We start from the raw sequence: 17,665 nt of genomic DNA on the forward strand, positions 1-17,665 counted from the left end.
TTTAATTTTATATTGGGTACATGTATCCTCTTCCAATATTGATCCCTTTATTATTAAATAATGTCCTTCTGTGTCTTTTGTTAGAACTTTTAAAGTCTATTTTGTCTTATATGAGTATTACAACCTCTCCTTTCTTGTCATTTCCATTTGCATGAAGTATCTTTTTTCATCTTTTCGCTTTAAATCTCTGTGTCCCTCACACTGAAGTGAGTCTCTTTGTAGGCAATACAGTGTAATTTCTTGTTATATTTTTTATTGTTGTCATTCAGTCTGCCAATCTATATGTCTTTTGATTAGCCCATTGACATTTGAAGTAATTATTGATAGGTATGTACTTATTAGGATTTCCCCAGTGGCTCAGCAGTAAAGAATCTGCCTGCCATGCAGGAGACTCAGGTTCAATCCCTGGCTTGGGAAGATCCCCTAAAAGGAAATGGCAACCCATTCCTGTATTCTTGCTGGGAAAATCCCATGGACAAAGGAGCCTGGTGGGCTGTAATCTGTGGAGTCACTAAGAGTCGAACGCAATGAAGCACGTACACAGAGAGCTGTCAAATCCCTGTGTAGACTGTGTAAGTCCAATACTTTTGGTGTGAGGGCTGTTTCTGGTCTGTATGCCAGCCACATCTCTCCTCAGAATGTGCTGGCTGTTAACCCTTGATAAGGAGATGTGATTGGAGTTGTTGTGTCCAGAACCTGCTCTAGATGTTGAGTGGGGCCTCCTCTTTTCTTCTTGGCTGTCACAGCCTTGTCAGGGGCTGGATCTGCCCCCCTCCCCATTGTTTGAGTAGAAGCCCTGAGTCTCAGGCTCAATATGGCACCGTTGCCCTTGCTCTGTCCCAAAGGAAGTGAGCTCTAGAAGCATGTGAGGATCATATGGTTACAGTGTGAACCCCTGTGCAGTCATTTTTGGTTCTGCCTAGAAACAGCCCATGGTCATGTCCCTTTCTCCATGGCGTTCATCCCAGATCTATTGCTAGGCTATGGTGTGTGGTATGGAGTGGGCTGGTGCTTGGGGCCAGGGTGCTGTAGCTGCAGGAATCAAGATGGTTGTGCTGCTGCTGATACTTGGGCTGCCTCTGTGACAGGCCTCTCCCAGGACCTATCTGCTTTAGATCTGGCTCCAAGCTTCAGTGTCAGATGGGCAGAACCAGAGTGCTCCATCCAGAAAAGGAACCCCTGTGTACTCCTCCCCAGGGACTGTTTCTGTTTCATGTGTTTCTGTGGTGTCACCCAGTGTATACACCAAGAGTATCCGCTGGGGCTGGACCTGCCCTCACGGTGTGAGTACTGACAGTGGGCTCTGAGATTCAATAAGGCCATACACAAGGCCCTCCAAGCTGTTTCCGTGCAGATAGACTGAGTCCTCAACCTGGGCCCATCTGCCCAAGATTCAGCATCTAGCTGCTGTGCGTACTAGCATCCCCACCCATTGTGCATTTTAATTTAGACAGGGAAGCATGGTGAGGTTGCAGTGATCAGCTCCAGGGTGTCTCTGCTCTGATTGCTAGTAAACCAGCACCCATACACTCCTCAAGAGCAAAGACCAGGCCACTTTGAGACAGACTGGGACCTGGGACACGGCATCCTTTTCTGTAGTCCTTATATCTGGAAACACCCTTAGCAACAGAATATAAAGAAACTCTGGTGGTAGTTTAGTTGCTAAGTCATGTCCAACTCTTGCGACCCCATGGACTGAAGCCTAACAGGCTCCTCTGTCCATAGCATTCTCCAGGAAAGAATATTGAAGTGGGTTGCCATTTTCTTCTCCAGGGGATGTTCCTGACCCAGGAATAGAACCCAGGTCTCCTGCATTGCAGGCAGATTCTTTACTGACTGAGCTATGAGGGAAGCCCACTTCACACATGCATAGTCAGGGCACTTATGAACAAGGCTAAAACACAACTGCCGCGTCTGACATGCTGGGAGCAAAAGCAGGGTCCTGCACACAACACTACCAAGGGGTCGGCAGACCATCTAAGTCACATGCCCTGTGCAGCCCACCAATCCTCTCTCACCTTCACACCATTTAAGAAATCAGCTCTCCTCTCTTCAGGGAGTGAGCAAGGAAACCTGTTATTTGTTTTTGCTCCCTTTTGCTAAGCACATATCCCACATATTCAGGCCTGCCTGAATTCCTGATCTGGCCTCTTATCAATTTCTGTTGCTTAGAGAGTCCAGGAACCCACATCTGTAACACCTCCAGCCCCTCTCTTTGTCCTAGCAGACCTTGCAGCAAGCAAGGGGGGCTCCCTAGGACGAGGTCCTGCCCATGTGAACCTTTCCTTCTTTACAGCTCCCTCTCAGGTGTGCTAGGCCTGTTCTGAATGCCTTTTTACCCCCCATCCTCCTTGGTTACATGGAAACCTTCCTTGCAGCTTTGGTTGTAAAAGAGATCTCTTGCCAGTTTCCAGTCAGTTTTCTGTGAGAGTTGTTCCACATGTAGATGCATGTTTGATGCATTTGTGGATGAGATGAGCTCCATTTCCTCCTGCTTTTGCCATTTTGATCCTTGTAATATTTCATTTAGTTGTCATGTTTTCTTAATCTCTTCTGACTTGTGACAGTTCCATAGTCTGTATTTTCATGCCCTTTTGAAGAGCACTTGATCAGATATTTTGAAGAATGTTTTACAATGATACTGCAAAGTGTGTAAGATTTATTAACCTTGAAATAGATGTTATTTGCTCTGGTGGTTCAGGAGTTAGTGATAATCCCTTCAGGATTAGTGGTTTGGGGAAGGCCTCATAGAAAATATGTAACTTTCATTGGGATTTCCAACTTGAAGAGGAGCTTCTCAGAACAGGACAGCAGCACGAAAAAGTTTGGGAAGGTGAAGAAGTGGTGAAATCCAGAGTCTGCAATTTAGTTTCTCCACCTAGGGACCCCCTAGCACCTCACTAGCCCAGGGGCTAGCAAACTTTTTCTTAAAGGAACAGAGAGCAGATATTTGTGGCTTTGTGGGTTATATAATCTTTGTCACAACTAATCAAGTGCCACCATAGTTGAAAGCAGCATGATGAATGTCTGGAGCTGTGTTCCAATAAAACTTTATTTATGGATACTAAAATTTTAATTTTATGTAACTTTTTGTGTATCATGAAATATTCTTTTCTTCTTGACTGCTTTTCAACCATTTAAATATGTAAAAATCATTCTCAGCTCAGTGAGCTTCTACTGAAATAGCCTACTGGCTATAATTTGCTAACCCCAGATTTAGCCCACTAACATGATAAACTAGAAGCACATTATGCAAATTAAATATAAACATGTTCAGTTGGTTGGAAAATTCTTGCCCATTGTTTAAGTCTGTGTATATCTTTGAAAAAGTCAGGAGTCAAAGTAATACCTCACCCCATGCCGTTGCATTTTTTCATAGCAGAAAGGAGCACAATCTAGTTATTGTTCTGTATTCTCACTAATGAATAGTGTTTCTTAGGACCTATTCAGTCAAGCTTCTCCTTAGGGGAACTTAAAATCTGACAACAGTTTTAGACTGTTTGGAATGCAGTCTTTAGGTGGTGGCAGTGTTCTTGCCTGGAGAATCCCAGGGATGGGGGAGCCTGGTGGGCTGCCGTCTATGGGGTCGCACAGAGTCAAACACGACTGAAGTGACTTAGCAGCAGCAGCAGCAGCAGTTGAGTTGCACACTCACTATTAACTGCTTTTTTTCTTTTGCAGGGATGGTTTACATGGCCGGCCTCGTTTTTGCTGTTGGTGGCTTTAATGGTTCCTTGAGGGTCCGCACTGTGGATTCTTATGACCCTGTGAAAGATCAGTGGACCAGCGTTGCTAACATGCGAGACCGGAGAAGCACTCTGGGGGCTGCTGTGTTGAATGGACTGTTATATGCGGTGGGAGGCTTTGACGGGAGTACAGGCAATTTTCTTTCATCTTTTCTAAATTACTGTTAGAAATTAACATAGCAATCATATTTATGGAACAAGGCCTGGCATGGTTAGGAGTGAGTTGAGTGTTTTACTAGGTATTATAACCATAAGCTTAAAATTTCCATCCAGAATTCCTTTAAATGATGTTAAGAGTGCTGAGTATATGTTTTTCTCGTGCTTCAGTATCAGTCATCTTCTCAAGTTTAAAAAGCCAGTGAATGTCAGTCGCTTGTGTAGGTGTTCTCTAGAAAAGAAATTAATTCTCTTCATCATATAATTGGATGTTAGCCCATTTTAATGCAACTGAAGTATTTCCCTAATGTATATATAAGGAACCTGAGGAGGAGATGAAGCACATTGTGCTTTGTTCATTACAGGGCTGTCCTCCGTGGAAGCATACAACATCAAGTCCAACGAGTGGTTCCACGTGGCTCCCATGAACACCAGGAGGAGCAGTGTGGGTGTCGGTGTTGTTGGAGGTGCGGGCAACCTTCTGGTGGTTAAGAGTGTTTCTTCCAGTAACCCAGACCCCAGTTTTCTAAATGGGCAAGCAAATGATTTTAAAAGGGAAACATACAGTGGTTATTATGAAATGTTAGTCGTCCTTTTTTGCCTGCCCCCTGGCCTCTCTCTGTCCTCCCTCCCTCTTTTTCTCATCTCTTTGTATAACGTATGTAAAATTATTAACTGATCTTAGTATAATCATTTGGGAAGCAAACCAGATGGCATGAATATGAAGTTTTACATCTAGAGAAGGGCTGTTTAACTTTTAAGTGATGGGTTGCCACAGTTATTTGTGTATATGCTACTTTGTTCCCCCAAAGAATTAGCGCTGTAAGTATGAGTTTTTTTTATTTGTTGGGCAGATTTGTGGCTTCCCACCTACCTCTCCATGGTGGGTATAATTCTCTGCACTGACTTTTTTTTTAAACCAGATGTATTGTATTTTAATTCACATACAATACATTTCACTCAGTAAAGTGTACAATTTGGTGTGCATCTGTCATAACAGTTCATTTTAGAACATTTTTATTACCCCCAAAGCAACCCTATTGCCCTCAGTTATCATCCATATCCTCCCAGCCCTTGGCAAACACTACCCTACATTCCTGCCTCTGTATAAATTTTCCACTTATGGACATTTTCATATTAATGAAATTATAGAGTATGTTGTCCTTTTGCAGCTGGCTTCTTTGACTTGGCATAATGTTCAGGATTTATTCGTGCTTTAGCATTTACCAATACCTCATTTCTTTTTATTAGCAAATAATAATTTCATTGTATACTGTACTGACTCCTAATATTACTTTTTTAAAATGGCAACCCACTCCAGTATTCTTGCCTGGGAAATCCCATGGACAGAGGAGCTTGACGGGCTACAGTCCATGAGGTTGTAAGAGTCAAACACAACTGGGCACACATGCACACATACAAGATAACTTTGCTATTTAATTTGGTTTTCTAGGATATTGTTCACTTAGCAGTTAGTGTTATCCAAAGATATAATAAATGTACTTTCTTTTCTGTCAGATTATTGATGAAAGTGTTAAATTAATATCATGTATATTCTACAGATCTTTATAATGTGATTTGGTAACTCCACCTATCACCATTAGGCAAGATTTTAAATAGTTCATAAAAATCAGTAATACTTTAAAGGTCAACTCTGCTACCATGGAGGAAAATTCAACATTTCATGACTTGGAAAAATAGCTGTTTATGAATTTGACTTTCTTTGTGATTCCATGTTTAGGTCTGCTCTATGCTGTTGGGGGTTATGATGGAGCTTCACGTCAGTGTCTCAGCACAGTAGAATGCTACAGTGCCACGGCAAATGAGTGGACCTATATAGCGGAAATGAGCACTAGACGGAGTGGAGCAGGTGAATAGGAACCTCATTCAGCAATTGAAACACAAAAATGATGGAAAAGAATTAAACAAGTGAAATAATGACATCTCTTTATATTATCAGAAAGTGTATACTGATTCTAGTGACACTGTTAAAATGTCTTTTGCATTATACAGGTGGAGTGGTAGGTAGATGCACTTAAATTCACTTAGTAAAATTTCTCATGTGCTATATTAAAGGCTTCTTCAGTTTCATTTAATTATTCATATTGTTTGGCATTACTTTTAGGTTTTTGTTTTTAGTGCTTATTGGAGAACTTGCTTAATAATCAACTCCCTTCATATCCATTTCTTACAGATTTAATACTCTTAATACTGATTTCCTTTTATCATGAAAGTTGTTTTCAAAGGGTTTTGTTGTACAGGACTTCCCTCTGTTTTCACCTAGACATTATTTTTATTGTATTTGACCATAACAATAGTTCTTACTAAGATTCTCATTTGTAATTATTTTCATTTCTGTTTTCTAGGTTGAATGCTTTAATCTTGATTTTTAATATGAATAATTTCAGAAATTTTATTTACAAGTCATTTGAATAAACCCTAAAATGTTACAAATTTCCCGACCCTTTTACTTTACTACTATAGGTTGGTTTTGTGTGTTTTATAGGTGTTGGTGTGTTAAACAACTTATTGTATGCTGTAGGGGGTCATGATGGCCCTTTAGTACGAAAAAGTGTTGAAGTGTATGATCCTGCCACCAACACATGGAGACAGGTTGCAGATATGAACATGTGCAGAAGAAATGCAGGTATCTAATTTAAGATTATGAAATTTGTATTGAATTGTATTCAGAGTTTTACTGATATCACTGTGTATTTCCGTTGTTCTTCTACTGATCTGAGTTCCTAATAGATTTGCCCTGTAAAGGCAGAAACTCACAATGATCATAGGCAGTAAATGCCAAGCATGATGTGGGGCATGCGGTTTAATGTCATCCTTCCATCAGAGCTTACCTTTTGGTGATGACCATAAATACTAAGTTAGAAAAAGAACTCTATGTGATACTTGAATTCATTCTTTTGTACCACAGACATTTTTGAATGTCTGCCTGTATCATATTTTGGAGTCCAGTTTTCAGGGACTTTAGTCTAGTTAAGTAAATACTTATACCAGATTACAAAGCTGGTTGTTTATCTGAATCTGGAGGGGAAGCCTAAAGAAGGCAACCACAATTTAATACAGTTCAGGGTTTCTAGAGAATGGAAAAGCTAAAACAACAACGACAGCAATTTTAAGAAACCTGAGGTCTTCAAGACCAGGGAAGTACTATCTTAAAAAGAAAATCCATGGAAGGGAAATAGAAATAGGAAATAGGAAAATAGATTCAGGATAGCTAGATAGTCTTTTGGGGAAATGCTCATCTTCTTAAAAATGCCATTGTCTTCATGCCAGGTCCTATAATCCAAAATAATCCTGATGATTCTCAGAATCACTGTGTACCATTGATTGATGTTGCAAGATGCACCCTCCATCACCCCAGAAATGCTCTTCCTATTTCTCTTTACTTTAAATGGGATCACTAAGGAAGATAAGTATGTGGGACTCCAAGAACTCACTCAGCAGAACAAAATATATAATTCACTTGACCTCTTGTACTTCATCCAGTCAGTGGTACTAGGTGGAGTACTAAAGCTCTGTCAGCTATGGATAGTCCAAAACTAGTAAAACCCCACAAATCTGGGCCCCAGCACATGTGAAGTTACAAAAGCATATGTGCTTGTGCTTCCTGGATTAGGACATTTATTTGCAACAAGAGCAAGAAAGCTGAAAATAAAAGACAAATGAATTATGGTAGTATCATACATGGAATCAGAGAAGGCAATGGCGCCCCACTCCAGTGCTCTTGCCTGGAAAATCCCACGGACGGAGGAGCCTGGTAGACTGCAGTCCATGGGGTCGCGAAGAGTCGGACACAACTGAGCGACTTCACTTTCACTTTTCACTTTCATGCATTAGAGAAGGAAATGGCCACCCACTCCAGTGTTCTTGCCTGGAGAATCCCAGGGACGGGGTAGCCTGGTGGGCTGCCGTCTATGGCGTCGCACAGAGTTGGCCACGACTGAAGCGATTTAGCAGCAGCAGCAGCAGCATACATGGAATACCGTGCAGCCGTTAAAAATAATATAAATCTGTATTTATTAACTTGAGGAAATATCCAGGTATATATTGTTTGGTGTGAGTGTGTAAAAAGTAGCTTATGTAGCATGAGCTACTTTGGGGTTAAAAAAGAGTCTGAGAATATATGCATAGAAAAGAGCCAAAATTTCAGTGATCGGGATTCCAAGTGGTCTAAGATTAGTGGTGGTCTTTTCTTCTTTGTACTTTTCTAGGGGTTTTGAATTTTTCCAAAAAAGAACAAAACATAGTATTCTCATAATAAATAAATAATACTGTTCTCCCTTTAAAGAAGATAAAATAATTAGCTAGTCAATATAATAAAATTCAGAATCATTTTTACCTTCTACGAATATATATATTTATTATTTTCTCTTTTTCCTTAAGATTTCCTTAGAAGCTGACTTTGGGAGAATTACTAAACTTCTTTGACTTTTAAATTTTCTACTGTTTTTAATAAAGTGGGAAATAAAATACTGGCCTATAAAGGTTATTGTGAAGATTAAGTGAAATAATGCATATATAGAGCAACTGCTGTATAAGTAACTTGAATAGAAGCTTACAGTTGATATTAGAGAAATTCCTTGCATAAAGGAATTCTTTTCAGCTTCCCCCATCTTCTTTTCCTGCCTCTTACACAGAAGTAAGTATATCTGGATCACTTGACCAGACAGGTTCAGAGCCATTTATAGTCATCCGAATTTTTTAAATAATTGTTTTCTCTCTGTTTAATTTTTTTAAAGGAGTTTGTGCAGTTAATGGTCTGTTATACGTAGTTGGAGGGGATGATGGTTCCTGTAACTTGGCATCAGTAGAATATTATAACCCAACAACTGATAAATGGACAGTTGTATCATCTTGTATGAGCACAGGGAGAAGTTATGCAGGTAATGATTGTTCAGTTTTCTTACAGTCTTCTATTATAATACAAAATCATTATGATTTTTCCATTAAGAATGGTTTTCTCATATAAGAAGAAAGTCTTTTCTCAAAGTATATCTTACTTCTTATTCTCAAAATAATTAATGTCAGATATGTATTTTCTAAAATAAGGTACTAGTATTCTTTTGTCATTGTGTAGTCATTTGTATTCGGAGAAGGCAATGGCAAGCCACTCCAGTACTCTTGCCTAGAAAATCCCATGGATGGAGGAGTCTGGTGGGCTGCAGTCCATGGGGTCGCTACGAGTCGAACACAACTGAGTGACTTCATTTTCACTTTTCACTTTCACACAATGGAGAAGGAAATGGCAACCCACTCCAGTGTTCTTGCCTGGAGAATCCCAGGGACGGCAGAGCCTGGTGGGCTGCTGTCTATGGGGTTGCACAAAGTCGGACACAACTGAAGCGACTTAGCAGCAGTAGCAGCAGCGGTCATTTGTATTCAAAATTACAAATATTTCCATTGTAGAAGGGAATTAACTATGTAGCAAGGCTTTAATTACTCAGATATCTAAAAGATATGGGAGCTTCCCCGATAGCTCACGGGGTAAACAATCTGCCTGCAATGCAGGAAACAGTTTCGATCCCTGGGTTGGGAAAATCCCCCTGGAGGAGGAAATGGCAACCCACTTCAGTATTATTGTCTGAAAAATCCCATGGACAGAGGAGCCTGATCGGCTGAGTCTAAAGGGTCTCAAAGGGTCAAGACGTGACTGAGCAACTCGTCACGCATGCTAAAAGAAATCTCCCTTTGCAGGGCTCCATGTGATGGTATTATGGTGAGGCTACAGAGTAATTTTTTTTAAGCACAGCACTGATTGAATTATAAAATAATCATTTTGGTCCATTCTCTTCATAAGAAAAATGGTAATACTCTTATAATATGAGCCTTTAAAACTATTGCATATGAATTTTCTGGTATCTATATTTATATTGCCTTAAATATTAGAATGTTTCAGTAACATTCTAATACTGATTTACTACTGGAGAAAAAAGAAATTTATACTAATTAACCATCACTGTTATTTATGTATCATCCAAAACAACATGTAATAGAACTATATACAGTAAGCTTCCAGGATAGCATTCATCAAAATTATGTAAAATTTTTTAAAACAGCTTTAGTGAGATATAACTGATATAGAATAAATAGCTTATATTTAAAGTGTACAATTTTATTAGTTTTGACATATGTATGAAACCATCACGACAATCAAGATAATGAATATTCATCACTCTCACAAATTTCTTTGTGTCCCTTTTAGTATTAGGTGGATCTTAGTATTTCTTGAGTAAAATTGTTTTCCCTTCATTATATAACTGTGAAGAGCAAAAGATGAGTTCTGGATTAAATAGTCTGACATAGTTTTGGTACATAATTTTTAAACAAAGATTTCATTGTCATTTAGATTAAAATGATAGTAATATTAAAGTTTCTTAGAGATTTTGAAACATCATGATCTGTTCAGTCCTTGTCACTTAAGTTATAACATAAAAAAATTCAAGATATTCTCAGAGAATGCTTCCTGTGACTTCAGTTTTATTTTTTTTGTTTCTTTGTTCAGGGGTCACAGTTATTGATAAACCATTATGAGCCTAAAGGACATTTTCGGCGCATTTACACATGAGAAGCAGACTTCAACAAGTACTTCTGAAGTTACTGAGAGTCTAGCACTTCTCCACTTGTAGCTGCACGTTAAGTCTCTGCAGAGAATAAGATCATCTGCCTCTCTAGGCCTCAGATACTGAAGATTATTTTTGGTAGATGCACCGTGTAGGCTTTTTCTGCAGTGAGCAGCAGCTGACTGAATTTTAATAAGAAACTTGGATTGCAGTATTATTCTGTAGTCTTTGGACAACGGTTGCTTTCACAAAGAGTAGTTATCAACCTTGAATAACTATGGATTATTTTGTGAAGGGGGATAAAGTAATATGTGTTCTTGTAAAATTAAATTTTATCTTTATTCCTTCTTCTGAAAATCTGTATGCACAGGAACTGAAAATCTTTGAACAGGTATTAAACTCTGTGTAAGTATATAAACTAATTGAGGGATAAAACCATTTGCTTTTATAAAATATGTTTGATTACATGAGTATAATAAATTGTATGCATATAAATGTGTGTCTATATGCTTTCCTTTAAATATGTTTGAAAAGATGTTTGAAACTTGATTATACTATTTATAATTGGCACAGTACTTTGAATTATGCCAGTACTACATTGTAAAACAGAGTTGTATTTTTTGATATTTAACAATGCTTAACACTTTAAAATGCCACTTCTGAGGAATGAACATGGTGTAACACTCTTGAATACTTGTGTGATGCCAAACTTTTTAAAATAAAATATAAATTATGCTTATTTATTATTTTCTTTGGTTTAATATTGGTCATGTTTTGGTGTGAATTTCAAATTTTTTTTCTTAACACTTTGGCATGAACATTATTGCAGGTTTTTGATGAATATAATGAATGTATGGAATTCAACTGAATTTGCATGCTCTTAAGGATTTTTTCTGTGTGTGTATAAATTTAGCTGCTATTAACAGAAGAGAGAACTTTCTGTGAGTAGCCATATGCATTGATAAGATAGTTTTTCTGAGATCTTCAATTAATCTCACCTTCAAAATGACCAAAATATGTCTTTATTGAATTAACTTTGAATAAAAGTTTGTATATTATTTGTTTCACGTTGTCCTTGATTTTTATCTAGTTTGTTATTAAGAAAGTTGCCTGTTCACTTCTTGTATTCTTTTATAAAATTTGCATTTTCTACTTCACAAATCAGTATTTAAAATTTGTTGTCAAAGAAACCTACAAGGCAAGTCAGTTAAGTCACTGAACTAAAGTCACTGAAAACTGTTCTCCAAGAAAAAACTACCTTAATTATCAAGGAGAACATCTCCCAAGGATTGGTAAAACTTAAAGTTTTCATAGTGTTCTCTCCCTAATATGGGCAGGACACAAGATAAAAGTAAAAGAAATAGCACTGAATCAAAAGGAAGCCAAAGGAAAAATATCTACTCTGACACAACTGAGAAATAAATTGTGGTTTTGATACCAAATTGAAGGAATTGAGGAAATGGACATAGGGAAGTTGGGTGGATACCTGAGGTGCTGAACACAGGAGGAGGAGATGGGATGGGGTGATGGGATATGGTGGCTGTTCCTCGGGGATTTAAAAGGTAGTAGACCTGAGCTCTTGCCAGAACAGTCAATAAGAGGAGAGAATTATACCTGTGATGAAAGTTCTGTGTAGTTAATAGAGTCGCATTTAAACATAGAACCACCTTTATTTTATTATTACCAACTTAGTTGAATTTTCCATTGTAAGTGGAATTATAAATAATTAGGAAAAGCAAAAGCCTATGCTCACCTTATGAAAATAAATTTCTGCATTAGTGTTGCTCCATGCACATCCGTAGTCAACAAACATGTTGAGGATCTAATGAACTTGGAGCACTGTTAAGTACTTCAGACAGTGGCACCAAAAAAAGAGTCATCTCTCCTGATCACTTCCAAACACTAATATTCCATGAATTAGTCAATTAACGATTTATCGAAAAATTTTTAAAGCTTTTCTTAAAATACAATCTCCTAGGGTGACAAAGTTCTAAATACTTAGCATGTCAGATACCTCTTTATCTTTTCTCTCCTTAAAGATTTAATAAGCTCTACAGCTATACCATAAAACAGTTTGCCAAGGTTTAGTAACTAGATTCATAACTCTTGATTTCAAAGGATTTGAATTTATTCCCCTCCCCTCTATGCCAGTCTTTATCTCTCCAGTTTGAAACATCTTATTTTGTTCTCTTCAAGCTTATACAAGTGTTCCTGGCTTGTTTGATTATTGTCCAGAAAAGGGGTCAGAAGTATTATCCTGCCAGGAGAACCACCAGATATGAGCAGAGTTCAAGGCTAGTTCCATGAAAATACATTTTAAAGCAACTCTGCTCCTTGCTCCACTTGACTCTGCACCTTCGTAACTAAAAGCAGTGATGATTTGGGTTTAGATAAATGATGTGTATATTTTCACTTCCCTTCCCATGAACTCTGGTATATGATTCCGGGTTTTTATTACCATCCCTAAAGATAGCCTAAGGGCCCATGTATTTATAATCTCAGCTGTAGATGAGTTAGCATAGTACATAGTGATATAATGGATTAGCCTGCCTGTTGTTTCAGTTTGTTGAACAGATTCCCTCCTACTGGTTTATATGGCTGACTGTGTCTGATTTCGGAGAGAAGGCTAGATGGTACTGTAGAATCACACTTTGAATCAAGTTTCTGGCATTCTAATTCTGGCTTCACAATTCTAAAGGGAAAAAAAGCAGTGTAAGTGTTGCAGGGCTCATGGGCATAGGAATCAGATGGCTCTGAGTTTGCATCCCCTTCTTTCAGTTACTGGCTCTTCTGGTGGCTCAAATGGTAAAGAAACTGCCTGCAATGCAGGAGACCTGGGTTCAATCCCTGGGTGGGGAAGATCCCCTAGAGAAGGGAAAGGCAACCCACTCCAGTGTTCTTACCTGGAAAATTCCATGGACAAAGGAGCCTGGCAGGCTACAGTCTGTGGGGTCACAAAAGAGTCCCAACAACTGAGCAATTAACTTATCTGTCAGTTGCTAATTGTAACTTTAAACACATTTCTTAACCTCTGACCCTTATTTTGTGTTCTCTAAAATGGCAACATAAGTATCTGTATCTTAGTTTTTTTTAATGTTGAGTTTCAGACCAGCTTCTTCACTGTCCTCTTTCACCCTCAAGAGGCTCTGTAGTTCCTCTTCACTTTCTGCCATTAGAGTGGTATCATCTGCATATCTGAGGTTGTTGATATTTCTTCCAGCAGTCTTGATTCCAGATTGTGATTCATCCAGCCTGGCATTTCGCATGATGGACTCTGCATATAAGTTAAATAAGCAGGGTGATAATATATAGCCATGTTATACTCCTTTCCCAGTTTTGAACCAGTCTGTTCCATGTCCAGTTCTAACTATTGCCTCTTAATCCGCATACAGGTTTCTCAGGAGACAGGTAAGGTGGACTGGTACTCCTATCTCTTTCAAGAATTTTCCAGTTTGTTGTGATCCACACAGTCAAAAGTTTTAGTGTAGACAGTGAAGCAGATGTTTTTCTGGAATTCCCTTGCTTTCTCTGTGATCCAAAGAAGTGGACTCAACTGAATAACAACAACAACAACAAAAAAAAAACAATGAAAGTGTATCACTTACAAGGTTATTGTGGAGTTTGAAAGAAATGATGGATAGTAGTGTGCTTGAAATACCAAAGACCCTCCATGTTGTTGTTCAGCAGTTAAATTGTATCTGACTCTTTGAGACTCCCTGGACTGCAGCACACCAGGCTTTTCTCTATCAGCACTCCTCCACATCTGGAATTAGCTCAAACTCAGAGTCCCTTGGACCGCAAGGAGATCCAACCAGTCCATTCTGAAGGAGATCAGCCCTGGGATTTCTTTGGAAGGAATGATGCTAAAGCTGAAACTCCAGTACTTTGGCCACCTCATGCGAAGAGTTGACTCTAATGCTGGGAGGGATTGGGGGCAGGAGGAGAAGGGGACGACAGAGGATGAGATGGCTGGATGGCATCACTGACTCGATGGACGTGAGTCTGAGTGAAGTCCGGGAGTTGGTGTTGGTCAGGGAGGCCTGGCGTGCTGCAATTCATGGGGTCGCAAAGAGTCAGACACGACTGAGCGACTGATCTGATCCAATCATGTCCATTGAGTCAGTGATGCCATCCAACCATCTCATCCTCTGTTGTCCCCTTCTCCTGCTTTTAATCTTTCCGAGCATCAGAGTCTTCCAATGAGTCAGTTCTCGATATCAAGTGGCCAAAGTTGAGCTTCAGCATCAGCCTTCCAATGAATATTCAGGGTTGCTTTCCTTTAGGATTGATTGGTTTGATCTCCTTACAGTCCAAGGGACTCTCAAGAGTCTTCTCCAATACCACAGTTCAAAAGCAATCAATTCTTCCACATTCAACCTTCTTTATGGTCCAACTCTGACAGCTGTACATGACTGCTGGGAAAACCAAAGCTTTGACTATATGGACCTTTGTCAGCAAAGGGATGTGTTTCAATAAATTACCACTATTGTTGAAGTTCTCCGAACTGCCCATTTCTTTTTTTTTAATTTATTTTTTTATTGAAGGATAATTGCCTTACAGAATTTTGTTGTTTTCTTTCAAACCTTAACATGAATCAGCCATAGATATATCCCCTCCCTTTTGGACCTCCCTCCCATCTCCCTCCTCATCCCACCCCTCTAGGTTGATACAAAGCCCCTGTTTGAGCTTACCTTCTGTTTGAAGAAGCCTCCCAATTCTTCACTGGAAGGAACTGGGTTGAGCATATTTCTGTTCTGTTTTGTTTTTTGGAGTTATATCTATGTTTCCTTTCAGTTTTAAATCTCCAAGATTTAAAATAATCATTTGACCCTTTCACATACTTGCATCTTCTCTAATATCAAAAATAATATCTTTAATGTAATAAGTTCCAAATAGGAAAAGGAGTACATCAAGGCTGTATATTGTCACCCTGCTTATTTAACCTATATGCAGAGTACATCATGAGAAATGCTGGACTGGAAGAAACACAAGCTGGAATCAAGATTGCCAGGAGAAATATCAATAACCTCAGATATGCAGATGACACCACTTTTATGGCAGAAAGTGAAGAGGAACTAAAAAGCCTCTTGATGAAAGTGAAAGTGGAGAGTGAAAAAGTTGGCTTAAAGCTCAACATTCAGAAAACGAAGATCATGGCATCTGGTCCCATCATTTCATGAGAAATAGATGGGGAAACAGTGGAAACAGTGTCAAACTTTATTTTTCTGGGCTCCAAAATCACTACAGATGGTGACTGCAGCCATAAAATTAAAAGACACTTACTCCTTGCAAGGAAAGTTATGACCAACCTAGATAGCATATTGAAAAGCAGAGACATTACTTTGCCAACAAAGGTCCGTCTAGTCAAGGCTATGGTTTTTCCTGTGGTCATGTATGGTTGTGAGAGTTGGACTGTGAAGAAAGCTGAGCACCAAAGAATTGATGCTTTTGAACTGTGGTATTGGAGAAGACTCTTGCGAGTCCCTTGGACTGCAAGGAGATCCAACCAGTCCATTCTGAAGGAGATCAGCCCTGGGATTTCTTTGGAAAGAATGATGCTGAAGCTGAAACTCCAGTACTTTGGCCACCTCATGCGAAGAGTTGACTCATTGGAAAAGACTGATGCTGGGAGGGATTTGGGGCAGGAGGAGAAGGGGACGACAGAGGATGAGATGGCTGGATGGCATGACTGACTCGATGGACGTGAGTCTGGGTGAACTCCAGGAGTTGGTGATGGACAGGGAGGCCTGGCGTGCTGCTATTCATGGGGTCACAAAGAGTCGGACACGACTGAGCGACTGAACTGAACTGAACTGAATGTAGTAAGTAGGACTCTTAAATCAGGGATAATAACCGACTTAGTATTACTGAGCACTTCCTGTATTCCAGATACTGTGCAAAGGACTTACATACATAGTCACATTTATTGTCACAAACTGTTATAATACCCACTTTAATAAGTACTGGATAAAATTTTGAGAAGTAAATTATCTAAGAGCACACTGCTAATAAGTGGCAAAGCTTGGTAGGTCTCACCCCATGGCATATGCTCTTAATCCTCCCTTAAAAGAGTGCAGCATGTTTAAACAGAGGGAAAAATAGGCTGCTTCCCAGTTACACCCACAACCTCAGTCACTGGGACTGTGGGTAGTGGTGGTCTGGAGCTAAGCTGGCCAATCAAAGGAATCCTAAATTAGGTTGCGGGTCTGGGCCTTTATACTCCCCCTGGGAAGAAAAATGCTTTATGGGAAAATGGCTTTACCCATACTCGGTTACTGAAGGCCTGCTTCAGTCCTGAAGAGACACACAGCATCTACCCCAGGATACCACAGGCCTCCTGAAGACAGAGCTCTGAGCACGCAAGGGACAGATCCCATTTCTATCCATTTGATATGACTTTTCTGTCGTGATACTTTACAAAGAACGTGGGTGTCAAATACATGGGACAGTTAGATGAATGGGTTGAGGGATTTCCTAAAGCAGATGGCACCTGGCCTGTTAGGCATGAGAGTCAGTCTGATCACAGCCATGAGAAGCGACAGCGTCCCGTTTGCACAAAGTCCTGCATAGAAAGTGCCTTAAACGAGAGCAAGTAGTGCCCTTGTGCAAATTTTAAAAGGCTCTCTTAAGCGAAAGCTTAATTTCATGGATTACCCCCCATCCGTGCACACCTCTGCATCCCCGTAGGGGCGAGGCGGCCGACCCTGGCAGCAAAACCAACTGCTGCGCTTCTAAACCTCCGACTCTTGGCTTTCCGTCCTCAAACAGGAATCGCGCTGCATTTGGAGTTCCCCATTTCCCACGTACATACAGGGGTTCTCAAAGGACGCTGGGGTTGGGACGAGAAAGAGGTCTAAACTTTCGGCGCAACAGCGTTAAAGGGGCGCCAGTGAATATAGCTCATAGTAAAGATTTCAGGGCCGGTGCGCCTGCAAACTCCCCGAGTTCGCATGCTCCTGGAAGGGGTCGCGTGTGCTGGGCGGGGCTGAGGTTGCTAGGCGACATCTCAAGGCCCTGCGTCAGCCTAGCCCGGCTGGCGGACCAGCTACTGGCCGGACGCCTAGCTCTCACGATCCTCACTCCATCTGAGCAGCCAATGGCCGCGCTTCCAGTTCCGCGTTCTCATGAGTCACACGATGCCGGCAGATGCGTAGGCCAATCACGGCTCTCAGAAGGCGGAACGCA

The 17,665-nt window shown here is 40.0% G+C and overlaps 1 protein-coding gene across 3 annotated transcripts in view; it reads left to right on the plus strand.

Annotated features, from left to right (window-relative positions):
- The window catches only part of KLHL2 (kelch-like family member 2), a 164,774-nt gene extending 153,236 nt beyond the window's left edge, over positions 1-11,538 (plus strand). For all 3 annotated transcript variants that reach the window (XM_010838661.1, XM_010838662.1, XM_010838663.1), the window contains 6 exons: positions 3,682-3,879; positions 4,268-4,369; positions 5,644-5,772; positions 6,409-6,549; positions 8,660-8,803; positions 10,423-11,538. In XM_010838661.1, the coding sequence (XP_010836963.1) occupies positions 3,682-3,879; positions 4,268-4,369; positions 5,644-5,772; positions 6,409-6,549; positions 8,660-8,803; positions 10,423-10,451 (743 nt within the window). In that variant the 3' untranslated portion in view covers positions 10,452-11,538. The remainder of the gene's footprint in view (positions 1-3,681; positions 3,880-4,267; positions 4,370-5,643; positions 5,773-6,408; positions 6,550-8,659; positions 8,804-10,422) is intronic.
- Positions 11,539-17,665: the final 6,127 nt, after the last annotated feature.

Source organism: Bison bison, unplaced genomic scaffold (genome assembly GCF_000754665.1).
Source record: "Bison bison bison isolate TAMUID 2011002044 unplaced genomic scaffold, Bison_UMD1.0 scf7180017864103, whole genome shotgun sequence".
Lineage (NCBI taxonomy): Eukaryota > Metazoa > Chordata > Mammalia > Artiodactyla > Bovidae > Bison > Bison bison.